The sequence below is a fragment of the Danio rerio genome, chromosome 13 (genome assembly GCF_049306965.1).
Source record: "Danio rerio strain Tuebingen ecotype United States chromosome 13, GRCz12tu, whole genome shotgun sequence".
Lineage (NCBI taxonomy): Eukaryota > Metazoa > Chordata > Actinopteri > Cypriniformes > Danionidae > Danio > Danio rerio.
Genome location: NC_133188.1, coordinates 4538427 through 4557234, shown reverse-complemented (window position 1 = coordinate 4557234; position 18808 = coordinate 4538427). Strand labels below are relative to the sequence as shown.

The 18808-nt window shown below is 36.7% G+C and overlaps 1 protein-coding gene across 1 annotated transcript in view; it reads right to left on the bottom strand.

Moving 5' to 3' along the window:
- Positions 1-4236: 4236 nt before the first annotated feature.
- pde10a (phosphodiesterase 10A) overlaps positions 4237-18808 on the bottom strand; it is a 114109-nt gene continuing 99537 nt past the window's right edge. Inside the window, exons 15-22 of the mRNA NM_201102.2 lie at positions 18455-18538; positions 16392-16542; positions 15966-16121; positions 13472-13641; positions 11033-11144; positions 10836-10916; positions 9340-9428; positions 4237-4795 (exon numbers count right to left, since the gene is read on the bottom strand). Of these exons, the coding sequence (NP_957396.2) occupies positions 4675-4795; positions 9340-9428; positions 10836-10916; positions 11033-11144; positions 13472-13641; positions 15966-16121; positions 16392-16542; positions 18455-18538 (964 nt within the window). The 3' untranslated portion in view covers positions 4237-4674. The remainder of the gene's footprint in view (positions 4796-9339; positions 9429-10835; positions 10917-11032; positions 11145-13471; positions 13642-15965; positions 16122-16391; positions 16543-18454; positions 18539-18808) is intronic.

The window sequence follows — 18808 nt, the reverse complement described above, 5'->3', positions numbered from 1 at the left end:
GATCATAGGTCTCAACTCAAGTCCTGGAGGGCCGCAGATCTGCACAGATTTGCTCCAACCCTAATTAAACACAGCTGATGTAGCTAATCAAGGTGTTCAACACTACTAGAGACGATTGAGCAGGTGTGAGTTGGAGCTGGTTGGAGCTAAACTATGCGGAGCTGCGGCCCTCCAGGAATCAAGTTTGAGACACTTGCTTCGATTTTATTATTATTTATTTATTTATTGTTGGTGAATTGATTAATCTCCTGCTGTTGTTTTTAAGGCGTGGCATAGTGTATATATGCACTCTATATATTTACTCTATAAATGCAGTCATTTTATTATTATTTTGTGTGTCAGTTACAGATTGGGTTGAATTATAAAAGTTATCATTTGAGGAAATTTCGTAATTAAAAACAGTTCTATTTGCATATTGATCCAGTCATTTTTTAAACTAACTTTATGATAAATATTCATTTTAAAACTGATTTTGATGACCTGAAGTGTATTAGAAAAATGGCCACGTCATCTAAAAATCATGAAAAAAAGTCATGCTGCTGTTTGTCTGTTATTTCGGCATTGAAACTGTATTTCAGTAACACTTTATACAGCTTTCTTACTGTAAAAAGGCCATTTTAAAGACTTTTTAAAATAGTTCTCTAGTTGTACCAGGGTCAATTTTTGAAGACCTCTCTTTCTGAACAGCCTATCTGTGTTCTGATGCGTAAATGTGGGCACTCTAAAAGGTTTTTGAGTTTAAAGGGATAGTTCACCCAAAAATTTTAATTTGCAATTTACCCGCCCTAATGTAATGTATTGTATATTTATATAGCGCATTTATAGTGTATGGCCATACACCCAAAGCGCTTCAAAATCATGAGCGGGAGGGTCTCTTCACACCACCAGCAGTGTGCAGCATACACTTAGATCTACAGGTAGAGTGGAGAGACAGTGATACAGCCATATCGGTGAATGGGGATGATTGGAAGGCCATGATTGGTAAGGGCCGATAGAGGGATTTGGCCAGGACACCGAGGTTATACCCCTGCACTTTTAAGAGAAGTACTATGGGATTTTTTAATGACCACAGAGAGTCAGGACCTCGGTTTAACGTCTCATCCGAAAGACGGCGCTGACAGTATCTGCTTGTTAAGTCATGGTAAGTCATAAGTATGGAATACAGTTTCCTGGTCCAAGCCGCTACTCATTTGAATTGAGAAAATATTCGTTCATGGACACTTTTAAGTCACATCACACATTAAAGTGATTTTTTTTTTTATCAAATCATAGTGTATACATCGGTTTCTGGACATCACAAATGCCAAAATTTTAACAATTTATTAAAAATTCATAATTTTCTGGCCATCGAATATTAGGCATGGATATTAGAGGTATGAACCTACACTGGTCTAACGGTTCGGTTTACGATTATCATGCCATCGGGTCGGTTCAATTTGATATCTCGGTACATCTCAGAGCATTGACAATGCTTTCCATACATAATTAGATTTTTTCTTCACAACACAATAATTTTTTTGAATCTATAAAAATATTAATATTTATATATTATTTGTAATACAATTTTGTCTTTTAATACAAGCAGTCAGATATATGAACTGTACCTTTAATTTGACCGGCTCAAAGAAAACACTCTTTTTGAATGCATTAAACAAAACTAATGTAAATATCATCTTGTTTGCTTTGAGCACTGTCAAGCGAGGTCTTACACCCCTGTGTTTAGCCATTGTCTTCACCTGCTCAACAGAAAGGGTTGCGATTAGCTTTAGAAATTAAATCGCTGTTCACCGTTGAGTGACGCGGAAAAAACAGCCACGGTTACAATCTATATGCGCATAATATGCGGTTATCACGTGTAATCCGTAATAGATGCGGTGAAGAAAACTCGCACCTCAGGGATGCTCGTGTCAGGATGCACAAGTATTGCTTTAACAGCCAAGAGGAGAGGAAAAGTTATTACACGAACACACCAGCGGGTCAAATGTCCAAAGTGAGAGAGAGAGAGAAAGAGAGAGAGGGAGAGATGGATTTACAGCTTTTCACTAGTGAATTAGCAGCTTGTGTGCTCTGCCTTCTTCAGTGTCAGTGAAAAACTTTTCAGCAAACTCACAAGCAGTTGAACTGTGCATAATTATCTACCTTTTAAATAGTAGGAGTGTTTTATTTACTAGCCCTCGCCTCCTTCGCCATAGTGTTCTACTGCTACATCGCGCATAGGAGATAAATGACGTCAGTGTGTAATAATCGGTTATGATCTATTACTAAACCGATTTCGAATTGTCCCCATCTGCATCGCGGTGCACCGAAGAAACAATTTATTTTGACACCCCTGATGGATATATACAATTGAAGTCAGAATTATTAGCCCCCTTTAAATTTTTTTTCTTTTTTAAATATTTCCCAAATGATTCTTAACAGAGTAAGGACATTTTCACAGTATGTCTGATATTATCTTTTCTTCTGGAGAAAGTCTTATTTGTTTTATTTCAGCTAGAATAAAAAGCAGTTTTTATAAAATAAAATAAAAACATTTAAAGGTCAAAATTATTAGCCCCTTTAAGCTAAATTTTCCCCAGACTGTCTACAGAACAAACCATCATTATACAATAACTTGCCTAATTACCCTGACCTGCCTAGTTAACCTTAATTAACCTAGTTAAGGCTTTAAATGTCACTTTAAGCTGTATTGAAAAATATCTAGTCAAATATTATTGACTGTCATCATGTCAAAGATAAATAAATCAGTTATCAGAGATGAGTAATTAAAACTAATATGTTTAGAAATGTATTAAAGAAATCAGCTCTCCGTAAATGAGAAATTAGGGGAAAAAAATAAAGGGGCTAATAATTCTGACTTCAACTGTATATTGCAATTGTTATTTTCGAAAGTATTATAGTGCTTTTTTAACGTTTATTACTACTATTGACGAGTCTCCCCATACAGTTTGATATATTGCTTGGACCTGGAAGCTGCTTCACGTGACGTCACACTTAACAAGCAGATAGTGTCCCTTCACTATACTGGGGCATGAAGACTCACACAGACTGCAGGTTGACCTCCCTCTGCTGGCCTCACGTACACCACTACCAACAGCAACCTAGTTTTCTCATGTGGTCCAGGTATTGACCAGGCTCAGCTCTGCTTAGCTTCAGTGAGTAACTGGTGTTGGGCTGCAGGGGGATATGGCTGTGCCAAAAAGGTGACTTTATATATTTGGGTTTCTTTGTTGTTGAACACAAGGGAAGATATATTGAAGAAAGATGAAAAGCTATGACTACTGACTTCCATATTAGAAAATAACAACTTTGGAAGTCAATTTTCTTTGGAAGGTTTTTAGCTTTCTTCAAAATATCTTATTTTATGTTCAACAGAAGCGTAAGTAATGACAGAATATTTGGTTTTGGGGGGCGAAGCAGTGGCGCAGTAGGTAGTGCTGTCGCCTCACAGCAAGAAGTTCGAGCCTCAGCTCAGTTGGCGTTTCTGTGTAGAGTTTGCATGTTCTCCCTGCGTTCGCGTGGGTTTCCTCCGGGTGCTCCATTTTTCCCCACAGTCCAAAGACATGCGGTACAGGTGAATTGGGTAGGCTGAATATTCTGTAGTGTATGTGTGTGTGTGTGTGGATGTTTCCCAGAGATGGGTTGCGGCTGGAAGGGCATCCTCTATGTAAAAACTTGCTGGATAAGTTGGCGGTTCATTCCGCTGTGGCAACCCCAGATTAATAAAGGGACTAAGCCGACAAGAAAATGAATAAATGGATGAATGAATGAATGAATGAATATTCAGTTTTGGGTGAACTATCCCTTCAAAATTTACAGTATGTGGTTCGACGCAAGAAAAAAAAGTGCATTACATTACATTACGAATCAGGCCGTATTGAGTTCTGACTCCAGTGGCTTTCAATGGGTTAAAGCTGAACTTCGTATCAGGTTGGAAGATGCTGCAGATTTCAGCGAGGAACGCCGTGACTTGTGTGTGACTCCAGTAAGGTTGAGAGCGAGACTTAGACCGTCACAAAAGCTCTTTTGCTTCAGAAGGACGCGCTGCAGGGGATTTTTTGTTTTCATCTCCACTCAGAATAGGCTGTATTTCTTCATTCAAGTACTGTAAAACAGCTTTGCTCAAAATATGATAGAAAACATCCACCAGAACGATGTTTTTTTTGTGCCTCATGCACCTTAACTTTGACTAAACATTCCTTGTGTCTATCTTTAAAAAAAGAAATCCACTCAAGTAGCTTCGCGTACAACGTTTTCGACCACAGCAGGATAAAATGTACCATATTAAACTAGACGAACCGTCTTCTGGTTACGAGTCAGATCGTAACTCGGGTTCGTTTTTAAGGCCTCTTCAAAACGTAAGACCACGAAATAAACTGAAAAAGAAAGCCTAAAAGAAAGCAACCTCTTAAGGGAAAGTACTGCCAATAATGACGCCCATTCTGCTGAACCGGACTTGAGTCCCAGCCATCAACAAGGGAGCCCTGATGTCATTAGAGTGTGCGCCTCCATCACCCGCTGAGGTAACATTATGTTTTGTTTATTTTTTTTCTGAAAGTATCCTCGTCCGCCTGCCCTCTGCACTTCCTCCCGTCTCTGCAGGAAGTGGGACTGTCCACAGGAAGTCCAGTGTCTCTGGCAGGTTGTGGGTGGTGCTGTGGGAAAGGTGCCACAGATTCAGTTGTCCACTTTAACTGGTCCACTGTCTGATGTTTCGCTCACTTCAGCCTCCTCGGTTGATGACCACGCAGAGACGTCCTCCCCTTGCACAATGCGCTCCCACTGGGACAGGTTTTCCCTGAAAAACACAAAGGATTCTTTACAAGACTGCAATAAGACTAAAGTAACAGCAATTTCTCCAGTTTAAACTACTAGCTGATTGATTGATTGATTGATTGATTGATTGATTGATTGATTGATTGATTGATTGATTGATTGATTGTAATATGTTCTGATATCAAACCCATTTCAGATCTTTGTACATGCAATGTTGTAAAATTAATGAAACAATGTCATTTTTGTGTGTGAAAATGATTTTGATAGAAACAAAAACTATTTTAAATACTAAAATTGCACAGTATTACTGTTTTACAGCATATAGGGTTGACTATATACAAAGGGATGTAGACAAATACATTTAGCCATGTAGACATGGTCAAGATGATCTGCTGCAGCTGAAACCGAGCATCAGAATGGGGAAGAAAGGTGATTTAAGTGACTTTGAACAAGGCATGGTTGTTGGTGCCAGACGGGCTGGTCTGAGTATTTCAGAAACTGCTGATCTGCTGGGATTTTCACGCACAACCATCTCTAGGGTTTACAGAGAATGGTCCGAAAAAGGGGAAATATCCAGTGAGCGGCAGGTCTGTGGGCGCAAATGCCTTGTTGATACCAGAGGTCAGAGGTGAATGGCCAGACTGGTTCCAGATAGAAGGCAACAGTAACTCAAATAACAACTTGAGGCAGATGGGCAACAGCAGCAGAAGACCATACCAGGTGCCACTCCTGTCAGCTGAAAATAGGAAATTAAGGCTACGATTCACACAGGCTCATCAAAATTGGACAATAGAAGTTCGAAAAATGTTGCCTGGTCTGATGAGTCTTGATTTCTGCTGCAACATTCCGATGGTCGGGTCAGAATTTGGCATCAACAACATGAAAGCATGGATCCATCCTGCCTTGTATTAACGGCTCAGGCTGCTGCTGGTGGTGTAATAGTGTGGGGGATTTTCCTTGGCACATTCTGGGTCCATTAGTACCAATTGAGCATCGTGTCCCCGGCACAGCCTACCTGAGTATTGTTGCTGACCATGTCAATCCCTTTATGAACACAGTGTACCCATCTTCTATATATCATAAAGGGCGAATCATCTGAGTTCATTATACTCAAATAGCCTCCCCAGTCACCAAATCTCAATCCAATAGAGTAACTGTGGGGATGTGGTGAAACAGGAGATTTGCATCATGGATGTGCAGCCCACAAATCTGCATGATGCTGATGTCAATGAGCATGTCAATATGAACTAAAATCTCTAAGGAATATTTCTAGTACCCTGTTGAATCTATGCCACGGAGGATTAAGGCAGATCTACAGGCAAAATGGGGTCTAACCTGGTACTAGTAAGGTGTACCTAATAAAGTGGCCGGTGATTATATCTAAAGGTAGTGTTGACAAAATTGTGCCAAAAAAAGATAAATTAGTAGTGTGTAATAACAGAATGACACAAGGAGAAAGTGCTGAATGTGTTTAACTGTATTTACCGTTTTTAATGTATTTAACTGATTTTTTCTTCTTAATGGTTAGTGGGTCTTATCTATCAACTTCTTATTTTCTTAATCTTGATCTTAATTGATTAACTTTGCCACTCTAGCAGCTTTATTTTCTTTTCTGAAACCAGTTGAGAGTTTCCTTGGCTGTGTGGCTACTCTGAAATGTTTATCCAGGTTTCATCTTCATCATCTGGTAATGTAGGTATTGAGACTGAAGCAGCTGATATCCATTAAGACTGATGAGGGGCAGGTGCTGAACAACTACTGAGAGATTTCAGCTGCTGTCTGGGCTTCCCATGCCTTTCTACACCTCCCTTTCTTCATGTGTTTAATACTGTTTCCTTGTGTCATTTCATTTATTTTCACATAACTTATTTTCTAAACTAAGTAAACAGCACCTTTAGAAATATGCTTAATGAAAAACACAGTGATGTGTTCAATACTTATTTTAATAATACAGCACACTAGCCAACGAGAGAGGCTGAAAACTGTTGACTATTAGACTCTCCCTTTAAATTAGTGAGGTTGATGTCATTTATTGGTCTTCTCTGATCTCAGAATGACCAGGGCTCCTGAGCGACTGGGCCTCCTGCCCACAGATTCCAGTTGGAAACCTGGTGCTGACGCAGTGGCATGGCTTTTCAAATTGCACTGTCAACTGTGCTTGCATTCCCCACAGATCAAGGTCACAGACATTCGCAAGCTTTTTCGACCAGTTTAGGGGTGCAGCGGGAGCTAGTTTAGACTCACAAACCAATCCTCAAGTCTGAGAACGGCTACTAGGGCTGTGCAAATAATCAAAATTAAGTTTCAATTTCGATTTTGCCTTCTGATCATTCTGAAGAAACATTCATCGAAATATAAAAGGGATTATTGCGTCATTTCTTTCAGCAGTATGCATTTGTTCCTCTCATTGCTCAGTTTTATATGAAAATGAGTAAAATCATGTACTGTAATGTGAATTTTGCAGCATGGGACTAGGCCATAAACCCTCATTTGTTAAAATAAGCAATACCGATTTCTTAACTAATAGTAATAAATAACAGTAACACATTTATGGGCCATTCTTCAACTACGGGCACTTTTAGCCTTTTGAAGTTGAGTAAAAAAACTTATTCAAAATTAACGTGCCTTATAAGTTTAAACAATTTGTCTAGTTTTAAGATCTGTAAGAGGACACATTTTTCTCCATCGTGAACTGAACAAATGTCAATTCTAGCACATCTCAATAAACAGCTTATTTCAAAATGAAATAAATTAAGGCAGTCAAACAGTCTAAGATCATTTTTGTATCTAATTTAACCAATCTTTCCACAATATATATATATATATATATATATATATATATATATATATATATATATATATATATATATATATATATATATATATATATATATATATATATATATATATATAATTATACATTTGTCAATTAAATAAATTGTGCATCTGTCACACTTTAAAATTGAATATTAATTTGGTTAAGAGCTTATTAGAAAATAAATAAACTGAATTTGTATATTATATAGAGCATGAACTTATTCATTGTGAATTCACTTTTAAGGTGTGTTGAGAACGTTTTAAATATGTTTTTTTAAATGTGTGTGGTGATGGAAATGACAGTGGTGGAAATGACATTTCTACAGTTTATTGTGAAAAAATTAAAAATAGCTTCACTGATTAGCTTTGGATTGATACTGGCCTTTCATGTATACAAAACACTCTTATTTACCTTAATTCTGTTTGGTTCATAAAATCATCTTTGAAGGTACAACATGTTTGGAAATGACGTAGAATAAATGTATTTACTTATCAAGCAATATTTATCTGGATTTTTCTTCAAATGTTGTTGATTAAAATTTAAATTCCCTCCATCTTAAACAAGTTCAAAGATGGCACTGTTCATTTTCATAGAAACCACCTCAATAATCTTTCACACAAACTTCTTAAAGCAACATTACAGTGCTGTGGTGGAAAGACACTGATACTGGGCGACAGCTATATTTCAAGAGTTCCCACTTATATGCTTGGCATTTATAGCAGGTTTGGCATGCTGTCCCGGGAGAGAACCCTGAGCTCGGAGATATATGAGCCCAGGGCTCCCGCCCGGTCTAGAAGCATATCAGGAGATCCAAGATCAGGTAGGTCTCGATCGCTCCCCCTTTAAAAGGGGAGAAAAAGGAGGAGATGGGGTGGAAGGAGGCATTCTTCCAAAACGAAGATAGAGCAATAAGGAGAAAGTGATCCTTTTATATTAAGCTAGGATCATTCTGATTGGATTATTACTGATTACGGATGAGTGGCCAGCGGTGCACAATCATATCACTTGCTCCTCTCGAAATTAGTTTATGAAACTTCACTTTGTATAAAAAAGAATATTGATAATAGTCTCACATTAATAATTATAAAATATTTAGATTATTTCACTAGTGCTTCATTAAGATACATTAATAGATACCAGATAAATAATATTTTAAAATGTTATTTTCATTGTTGAAGTTTAAAGCTCTGAATGTGCGACAAGGTGAAAACAGTGATTTTGACACCTAAAAGGAGGTTGAATAATATGAAAAAATTTAATAGAAAGCTAGTAAATTTTTGAAAGTAGGTTTTATTATTAGTTTGACAAACAAAGAGAAACTTGAATGAAATGATATATATTTTTGGATATATGATCAAAGGACATAAAAGTGCCCGTAGTTGAAGAATTACCCATAAATACAATCTTTGGTTTATTGAGTGCATTCATTATTATTAGTTTTTAGTTTTGAAATATTGGGTCCAACTAATGGCTAATGGAACTAGTTTTTAGTGTAATTCTGTAACTAACACATTTAAATCATGCACAAATGATATTAAAATCACAAATCCGCTACGCTTCCTCTCAGTAATATAGTTCATTAAGCTCGAGTATATCGTTTTTATGGCTGGCAAATACAAGTTGTTTTAAATAACTGATGTGTGTATGAACTGATTATATGTACTCATCCCAGTACTGTGATGTTAAACTGATTCATAAATATAAATCTCTATAATTAGTTTAGTGTTAAATGTCTCGGACTAACTTACCTGCAAGCTTCAAGCAAAGGAACGGAGGGAGGAAACAGCTCAGACAGAGTGGTGTAACAGGGAATAGCCACTGCATTGTAAAACCCCACCTGAGAACATGGGGAAAAACAGGACTATAGTATAACTAAACGTCCATTTAACATTTACTCTACAACAAAACATAAAAGCTATCCTAATGATGGATTTACAACTAAACATAACAGTTAAAGGTGCAGTAGGTGATCTGCCAAAATGTTAATCGGTTAATATGTTAGCTCTGGACGGCAGGGGAGGGACTGTGTTTTAAAGCCACGCATCCAGAATTCGTGAACGCGCGCACCGCGACATGACAGCAGACAACCCACTAGTTCAAGTCATAGTGCTTGGCCAGCGGCGTGCAGGAATTTCACTTATTACTAAGCCACACGTACATGCTATTTCATAGCGAATATCGTAGCGGTAAACAATATAGGTAGCACGTCACAGGATGTCATTGCTCAGAAATAACCCAATGTGAATATAAAAGCAACTTCTGCTCAGTAAAGCAGGCTAGGTGGAATGGTGCTGCTTACTGATGTTTTGTTGTTAAACTAAATAAAAATCGACATTATCGATGCTGTAAAAGGTCCCTTATGAAACTGAAAATAGTCACTTCAGTCTATCACTGGGAGATTTCAGAGGCTGAACAACACATCTGTGCACATAACCCATTCATAACACAACACACTCTACATCAGCTCTGCGTGAAGCTAAAATAGTTTTACAACAGAACATTATCTGTCTAACAGAAATACTTCAGCCATGGTGTTGTGCAAAAGTAACTCCGATACTGATTCAGAAGTTTAAAAAGTTTTAATTCAGCATTTGATTTTGCCACGACTGTGACGACTGTGACTAATGGCGGATATGTGTGAACAGAGATGCACAAAAGCCCAATCTGCATTTGTTGACAGACAGTTTGAGCTACTTATCGGAACTATGGGAGATGTCGGCCCTACAATATTTAATTGGATGAACATTTTTTAGTTTTATGCCTTAACCAGAATATTAATATACATATAAATACATTTAGATCATTTACTTTGATCATTACTATTGGACTGTGAAGAGACTTTCAACCAGCACAATAACAAATGTTTCTTAAGACAATCACCTACTGCACCTTTAAATAGGATGTCTTTTTGGTGGGTGAACTATCCCTTTACCATTAGTGAATTGAAAAATAGCTGTTCATTGTTAGTTCCTCTTAACTCAAAGTGCATTAACTAGCACAAATTTGAATGGTAATATTGCATTATTAAATGTTAAACTATTAATAAATGATGTACATGATACAACATAGACTAAACCTCATGAACTAATTAAACCTCATTGTAGAATGTGACCGTTATTGTAACATTTATAGTTACGGTCCTTAGTGTGAACGGCCCTTTAAGCTATTCTAAAGCATGCAATAAGAAACATTTTACTAGGCAGCCTGTTAAGGAGATTGATAATGACAGAAAGTTCTCATTTACCTGGCCCTGGGGTACCTCATCCTTTTTATCCCTGTCCATCATGGAGATAGGCTGCATTCCAATCTTCTTCATTTCATCTCCCTTCCATTACACACCAGATGAACAATTTCACTGACTGTCCTTCATTTTCACAAAGTGCACAAAACAATACTTTATTCAAAAGATTCATTGCTTGGTTAGCAATGACAAAAGTTTACCTCAGCCCAGAACTCGGCGTAGATGTCATTGGCTGTGAGTCTTGTGACGGGCCATAATTTGGTAACAGAGCAGAGATCACAGGCGGTCATCATCAGACCAATCACACGGTCCCTGTGGCGACACAATAAACACTCAGCAATTCAACTTTTTTACTGATGAAATGAGGAAGGGAATCAGTCAATAAAGTCAGTTATATACATTGCAAAAAAAAATAAATCTTTTTTTTATTATTATTTTTCTTATGTCAAAATATTTACAACCACAAATCAGAAAAAGTTGGCACAATATGGAAAACACAAATAAAGTAGTGTAGGTAGGTAGTGTTGTCGCCTCACGGCAAGAAGGTTGCTGGTTCGAGCCTCAGCTGGGTCAGTTGGCTATTCTGTGTGAAGTTTGCATGTTCTCCCTACGTTCGTGTGGGTTCCCTCCGGGTGCTTCGGTTTTCCCCACAGTCCAAAGACATGCGGTACAGGTGAATTGTGTAGGCTATCTATTACTAATTTATTAGGTGTAGTGGTAACACTTTAAGATTTTAAGGTTCATTAGTTAATGCATTTACTAACATGAACTAATCATGAACAACACATGTACAGCATTTATTAATCATAATTGAACATTTACTAATGCATTATTTACATCCAAGTACATGGTTGTTAACATAAGTTAATGCACCATCAGTTAACATGAACTAACAATGAACTACTGTATTTTCATTAACTAATGTTAACTAACATGAACAAATACTGTAGTAAATGTATTGTTCATTGTTTGTTCATGTTAGTAAATGCATTAATTAACATTAACTAATGAACCTTATTGTAAAGTGTGACCGGTATAGTTATAAATCATTAAAATACAGTTAACAAGTCATTTATAACTTGTTAACTAACAGCTTTTAAATTATCTATTGGTAATCTATGAGGCATGGTTATAAATAATTATCAAACTGGTAACACTTTATAATAATTACACACTATAAATAATTTATTAAGCATTAGCAAATAGTGAACTCATTATCTGTTAAGCATCTACATTAATATGTGTTATTAAGCAGTTTATAACTGCAGCTACAAATGATCTATTCTTGACTTATAAGCACCTATATAATGTGTTTAATGATTGTATTTTCATACTTAGTTAATGATTTATTTTTCCTTACTAAATTAAGTATCAAATTATTTACAAACTGTTTGTATTTAAGAGTAGTTGAGGGTTTTCAGGACCATTCAGAATGAGTTAGTAAATGATTAATAAACTATTGAAATCAACATTTATATGTCTTATTATTCAGGCATATATTAATCGTTACTATATATATTAATAAATGCTTTATTAACTCAACTCCATGCAGTTTTGTGACCTAATCTAAAGTGAGGACTATTCATGCTTTATAAATCACTAATAAATGACAAATAAAGGCTCAGTTAAATTCTAAACAGGAAGAATGACATTATTCATTTCTCTTCATTTAAAGATACACAAATGAAAGTGCACTTAAAATGAAAAATAAATCTTTGCAACCTGATCTAAAATAGAATCACTGTAGAGTTTAAACATTAAATCTTATTATAACGTTAAATTATTATATTGTTGTTGTTTTATCCAGTTGGATGTCATATTTTGACACTCCTGTTATTTTGCAATGTTTAAACTTAACAGTAGCTTTACTTTTTAGAAAGATTGCACAGATTATCGTTCATTTGATACCGAGCCTTTAATAGTCATTTATAAGGCATTTATAAAGCATGAATAGTCCTCACTCTAGATTAGGTCACAAAACTGCATGAAGTTGAGTTAATAAAGCATTTACTGACATATTAGTTAACTATTACTATATGCCTGAATAATAAGACACAAAAATGTTGATTTCAATAGTTTATTAATCATTTACTAACTCATTCTGAATGGTCCTGAAAACCCTCAACTACTCTTAAATACAAACGGTTTGTAAATAATTCGATACTTAATTTAGTAATGAAAAATAAATTATTAACTAAGTATAAAAATACAATTATTAACCACATTATATAGGTGCTTATAAGTCAAGAATAAAGCATTTGTAGCTGCAGTTAGAAATTGCTTATTAACGTTTATTAATGTAGAGTTATTGCTGAACAGATAATAAATTCACTATTTGCTAATGCTTAATTAATGATTTATAGTGTGTAGTTATTATAAAGTGTTACCTAAACGATTAACTTATTTACACAATCATTTATAACTCATTCACTTAAAGTTTATTAATAGACTATTACTTAGTTATAACGGATAGTTATTCTAAAGTGTTATCAGTTTTTTTTTTATTGTTTTATGTTCAGTCCACTTAACTTAATTCCTTCATACTGTCCTAACACAAATGGATTGTGTGGAAGCCAGCATTTTTTACAGTGCTGAATGTGCCTCTGATGTTGAGGTAAGATTTAGTAGTGACCTCTGACCTGTGAGCGCGGTTGTTCAGGTCGAGCGCCCCTGTAGACAGCAGTTCAGCCAGCTGCTTGCGGTTGCCGAAGTACAGAGCGAGGTCTGTGGCAATGATGGCCTTCCTGATGATCTCCAGCACCTGTTCATACTCACCGGAAGTCAGGTTGGAGAAAATATTGTGCCCTTCCAGCTATGGGAAAAAAAGAGATCAATAAAAAAGCAAAAGCTCCACTAATGGGGCGTCAGGCTTTGCTGGAGAGTTGCAGCGAAAAAGGCGTTGAGGAGAACAGTTGACAACAGACTGACATAAAATGGCAATGTTCAACTACAGCTTTATTTTTACATTGGTTTGGTACTACTTTCATAAGTAAGGAGTACATTTACAAAAACTCTTTAGTACAAAACTTTAAACTGATTGCACTTGTAAAACCACTTGTCAATCTTTCCAAACCTGATGTCATGATTTCATCCCGTTTTCAGTCCACATAATCCTCATTTCAGAAGACAAGATCACTGAGATGTGTATTGAGAACGTCAACTTCAAAATATCATCCTCGTACTTTCAACAACCAGTCGATTCAGTAACAAACAACACAAGGTACAGGTTTCAAATCGCCTTTGGTGTTGAATGAATATTAATGTAGTGTAAACTAGCTTCATAGCAAATGTTAAACTTACTGTATGTTCAGACAAATTGACAAAAGCTCTATGTATATACACACCGTGTCTCAAAAAAATCCAAGCAAAATTCACTCTGTCAGAATTTCATCAAAATACCTCCTACTTTAATTATATTTTGTAATTAGATGGCAAATAGATTAAATTATATATACTTATATATAATTCATGTTTATATTATAAGTATAATTATGTATATGTTTTCCACCTCACCTGATTTATATCACCCCATTACCTTGATAAACAATGATAACCCAAAGTTTGACCGAATGTTTCAATTTTATTAGTTGCAAACTAAATTAGAAATAAGAGAAGAAGAAGCACTGTAGCGTTTCAGTTCTCGTAAACCTTTCATTCATTTTCCTTCAACTTAGTCCCTTTTTTAATGAACCGCCAACTTATTCAGCAAGTTTTTTATGCAGTGTATGCCCTTCCAGCCAATTTAGTTGATTCAATTCAACTATAGTGCATGTCTTTGGACTGTGAAACCAGAGCACCTGAAGGAAACATATGCCAATATGAGAACATGCAAATTACACACAGAAATGCCTACTGGCCACACACACACAAACACAAACACAAACACACACACACACACACACACGCACACACACACACACACACACACACGCACACACACACACACACACACACACACACACACACACACACACACACACACACACACACATATATATATATATATATATATTATAGGTGGGCATAGATACATTTTTTAATCTAGATTAATCTAGATTGAAATGGCTCATGTGAACTCTGCCGAGGGCTTTCAGATAAGGTGTGCTACCCAAATAATAAGTCTTTGAAATTGGGTTTCTCAAGCCAGGGGGCGCATTAGACCAGGGGCTCATCCGCGATCAGTAAACACCGTCATGTAGGACTTTATGCCACATTTTCCGACAAGATCCACACATGCGGCTGTCAGTAAAGGACCACACACACACACACACACACACACACACACACACACACACACACACACACAAACAAACACACAAACAAACAAACAGACAAACACACACACACACATCACGAAGCGCGGTAGTTTTTTTCTTTTCATTGGGTGTGTGTTATTACATTCCATAACACTCTCACTAGTCCTTACTCCTTATTTGAGTCTAATACTCCAGTTTGTCACGGGGGCATGAATGAAATATTCCTGAGTTAAAGTGAAACTGCTGAACTGCAGTTAAAGTCAGGCATCCTGCTGATTTGATTCAGAAGGGCACATTTTGTCAGATGGCTCACTGGTCAGGTATACATCCGCGCTAAAATATCAAGGTGAAAGTCATCATGGCTTGCGTAGAATAGACCCAGCTCCCAACCCAACTTTGAGAATAAATTAGCGGTGATATTTTTTTTTATCGCGCGATAAGAGTCTCATGTTAACACAACATGTTATATACACACATATAGATACACACACACACACACACACACACACAAATATATATATATATTATAATATTTTTAAATATTTATATTTATAGATATTTTTTTTCGATTAATTTTGTGGCTAAAAGGTATCGGTTCAGGCACTGTTTTGGCACCAGTACCGTTTTAAAAGTACCGGTATCGAAAAAAGCCAAACGATACTCAACCCTAGTCGTAACACACTTGAAAGTATGCTGACATGTTTGAGCATCGACTAACAGTTTTGAAAATGTACCAATAGCTTGTGAAAGTTGCACCAAACCAATTTAAAAAAAGTACTGTAATAAGTCATGTACTGCAATACATAAAAAAGCCATCATTAGTCACATACAGTATTTTGAGAATTCTCTTAATGATTCAATCGAGTATGAGGTTTACCTGCAGGATGGACACGGTCTGTGAAAAATGATGCTGTTCCATGGTGGATGTGGAATACAGGGCTGCCAGCGGATGGTCAAACTTCTGCAGGTAACTGTTACTGTAGCCGCGGTGGTCCAGGTCATGACATAAACAGGCAATCAGCAACCCTTTCCTCTGTGTGTGCAGATACATGCAAGGGAATAAGTGTTAAAAGCCACCAATGCTAAATATCACTACATCAACACACAAACAAAAACATTGCTTATTATGAATGTGCCCTGTAGTTAAAGAAACAGTCCAATTTTGATACCACAACAGCTATAAAACTACCACAACAGATTAATTTAAGCACTGTTCTATAGCATGGTTCAAAAACACTGCAGTATTTACTATAAATTACTACATTTTCACATGAATTTTCAGTTTAATGAGACTGATACTTACCTCAAGCTCAGTAAAAATCCCAGTGGTCTTTTGCAAAATGGCGTACATGCAGTGTGCCACCGTCACAGCATGTTTCCAGTTGTGGTATGGAACTCTTCTGTAATTTTTCCGCACTGACATAGTGAAGCGGCACAGTTTCTCCAACTCAAAGCTTTAATTACACACACACACGCACACACACGCACACACACACACACACACACACACACACACACACACACACACACACACACACACACACACACACACACACACACACACACACACACACACACACACGCACACACACGCACACACACACACACACACACACACACACACACACACGCACACACACACGCACAATAAAAAATGACTTTACACCTTTGCCTTCTTAAAGCAGTACTGTAAACAAGTGCTTCTTCATCTATGGACATGTCCAAAAGACTGATCTTAAAAGATTGCTTCATTCTACTCTTTAAAAAAAGAATGAATAAACAAATAAATTAAGTACATGTGGGGAAAATTTAATTAATTTCCTTTGCTTTAGTCCTTTATTTATCAACGGTCGCCACAGCGGAATGAACCGCCAACTATTCCAGCATGGGCATTTCTGTGTGGAGTGTGCATGTTCTCCCCGTGTTGGTGTGGGTTTCCTCTGGGGGCTCCGGTTTCCCCCACAATCCAAACACATGCTAAAGAGGAATTAACATATTTGTAAATATTCAAGATGTGCATGCAGCGAGTTTGCAGAAAACACTGGGAGCGCTATTACAGCGAGGCAATGACATCCGATGCGGTACGGAGTTTGTTGTTGTCTTAGAAATAAGTTATATTGATTACATGTTATATATATATATATTATTTACATAATGCTTTTAGCGTATTATAGCAGCTCGTCACCCAGTAATAAGCACAGTGATTCGGCAAAGTTAACATGAAATGAGCGACGTTCATCTGACAGGTCCATTTGCGATTGCACCCTCCCAAAGGATATTGGATAAGACGAAATGGCCAAGCATCCAGCCCCAAATATACAATCTCATAGAAGCTCCAAGTGTTTTTACAAGAGAGAAGTTAAAGGCCTACAAGTCTTTGGATGCCAACTATTTTGTTCAGTGTGGTCATGTGTCAGAAATAATGTTCCATGATTACCAGATTCAAAACTATGTAGTGCTAAAAACCAAGGTTTTGCCTAGCCAAAGACAAGGAAAAGAAGACGGAGCTGTACAAGGCCTGGGTAATCATCAACAAGCAAAACAACTGCATTCTGTCAGCGAACTGCACCTGTACGGCAAGGTATGTGAACTTACACTTTTACGTTTCATTCTGCGGACACTAAACATTCAGTGTCCGCAGATTAATTAATCATATTTAACTGTTTTTGCTAAAATCATTGCTGCAATCAACAACGAGTAATGTGTATGATTCAGCATAGTGTGAACTTACCTCACATGAAATGAGAACTGCAGAATCCAGCATTTTTAATTAGGTCTTCACTTTATTCAGCTCCCTTTTAGCCAAAGACATCTGCGGTTGGCAATAGCAGTGTGGTGTACGGTAAATGTTAAGTTTTCTATTTTTGGATTTTTGAATTTGTTTTTGGCGTCCTACTGCACAACATGACATGTTTGCTATTGTAACTGGTCTCTTTTTCGCAAGCGTGTGACGTAGGTTGGTAATTCCTCTATAGGTGAATTTAATAAACTAAATTGGCCCTCGTGTATGTGTGTGGAAGAGTGTGTATGAGTGTTTCCCAGTACTGGGTTGCATCTGAAAGGACATCCGCTGTGTAAAACATATGCTGGATAAGTTGGTGGTTCATTCCGCTGTGGCGACCCCTGATGAATAAAGGGACTAAGCCGAAAATTAATATATATAATAAAATATTGTAGTAAAATTGTATTGAATAAAATTGTTGTAAAAATATGTCGTATCTCAAAAAGAAATGTAAATTTAATTCAGAGTGCAGTGAGCTTAGAATATAAGGAAGCACGCTTTCTTTATTAAATTGCAAAAAAATAAACATGTGCATGATATTGAAATAATTTGATATGTACCTGTAGACGCGGACACACTCTTACCTGGTTTTTCCACATGAATTATGAACCATGTATACGAATATTGCAGGCCACAGCTCCTCGAACGGTGCAATGTCAAAGTGAAACCTTAGACAGAAATACGAGAGTTTATTTGCAATACAAATCTGGATAAAGGAAATATGAACCAGAAAGCGATCGATATTGTATATCCTGATTACATCTGCACCCGCATGTCCATACAATCAAATGAAACCAGCCGAATATGCACATTTAGCTTTGGCTCTTTAAGAAAGTATCATGTTTTACAATGAAAATATCATTAAACATGATTAAGCTTGACATACACACTTGTACAGCTATCTTTATGGGGACTTATCCATAGAAGTAATGATTATT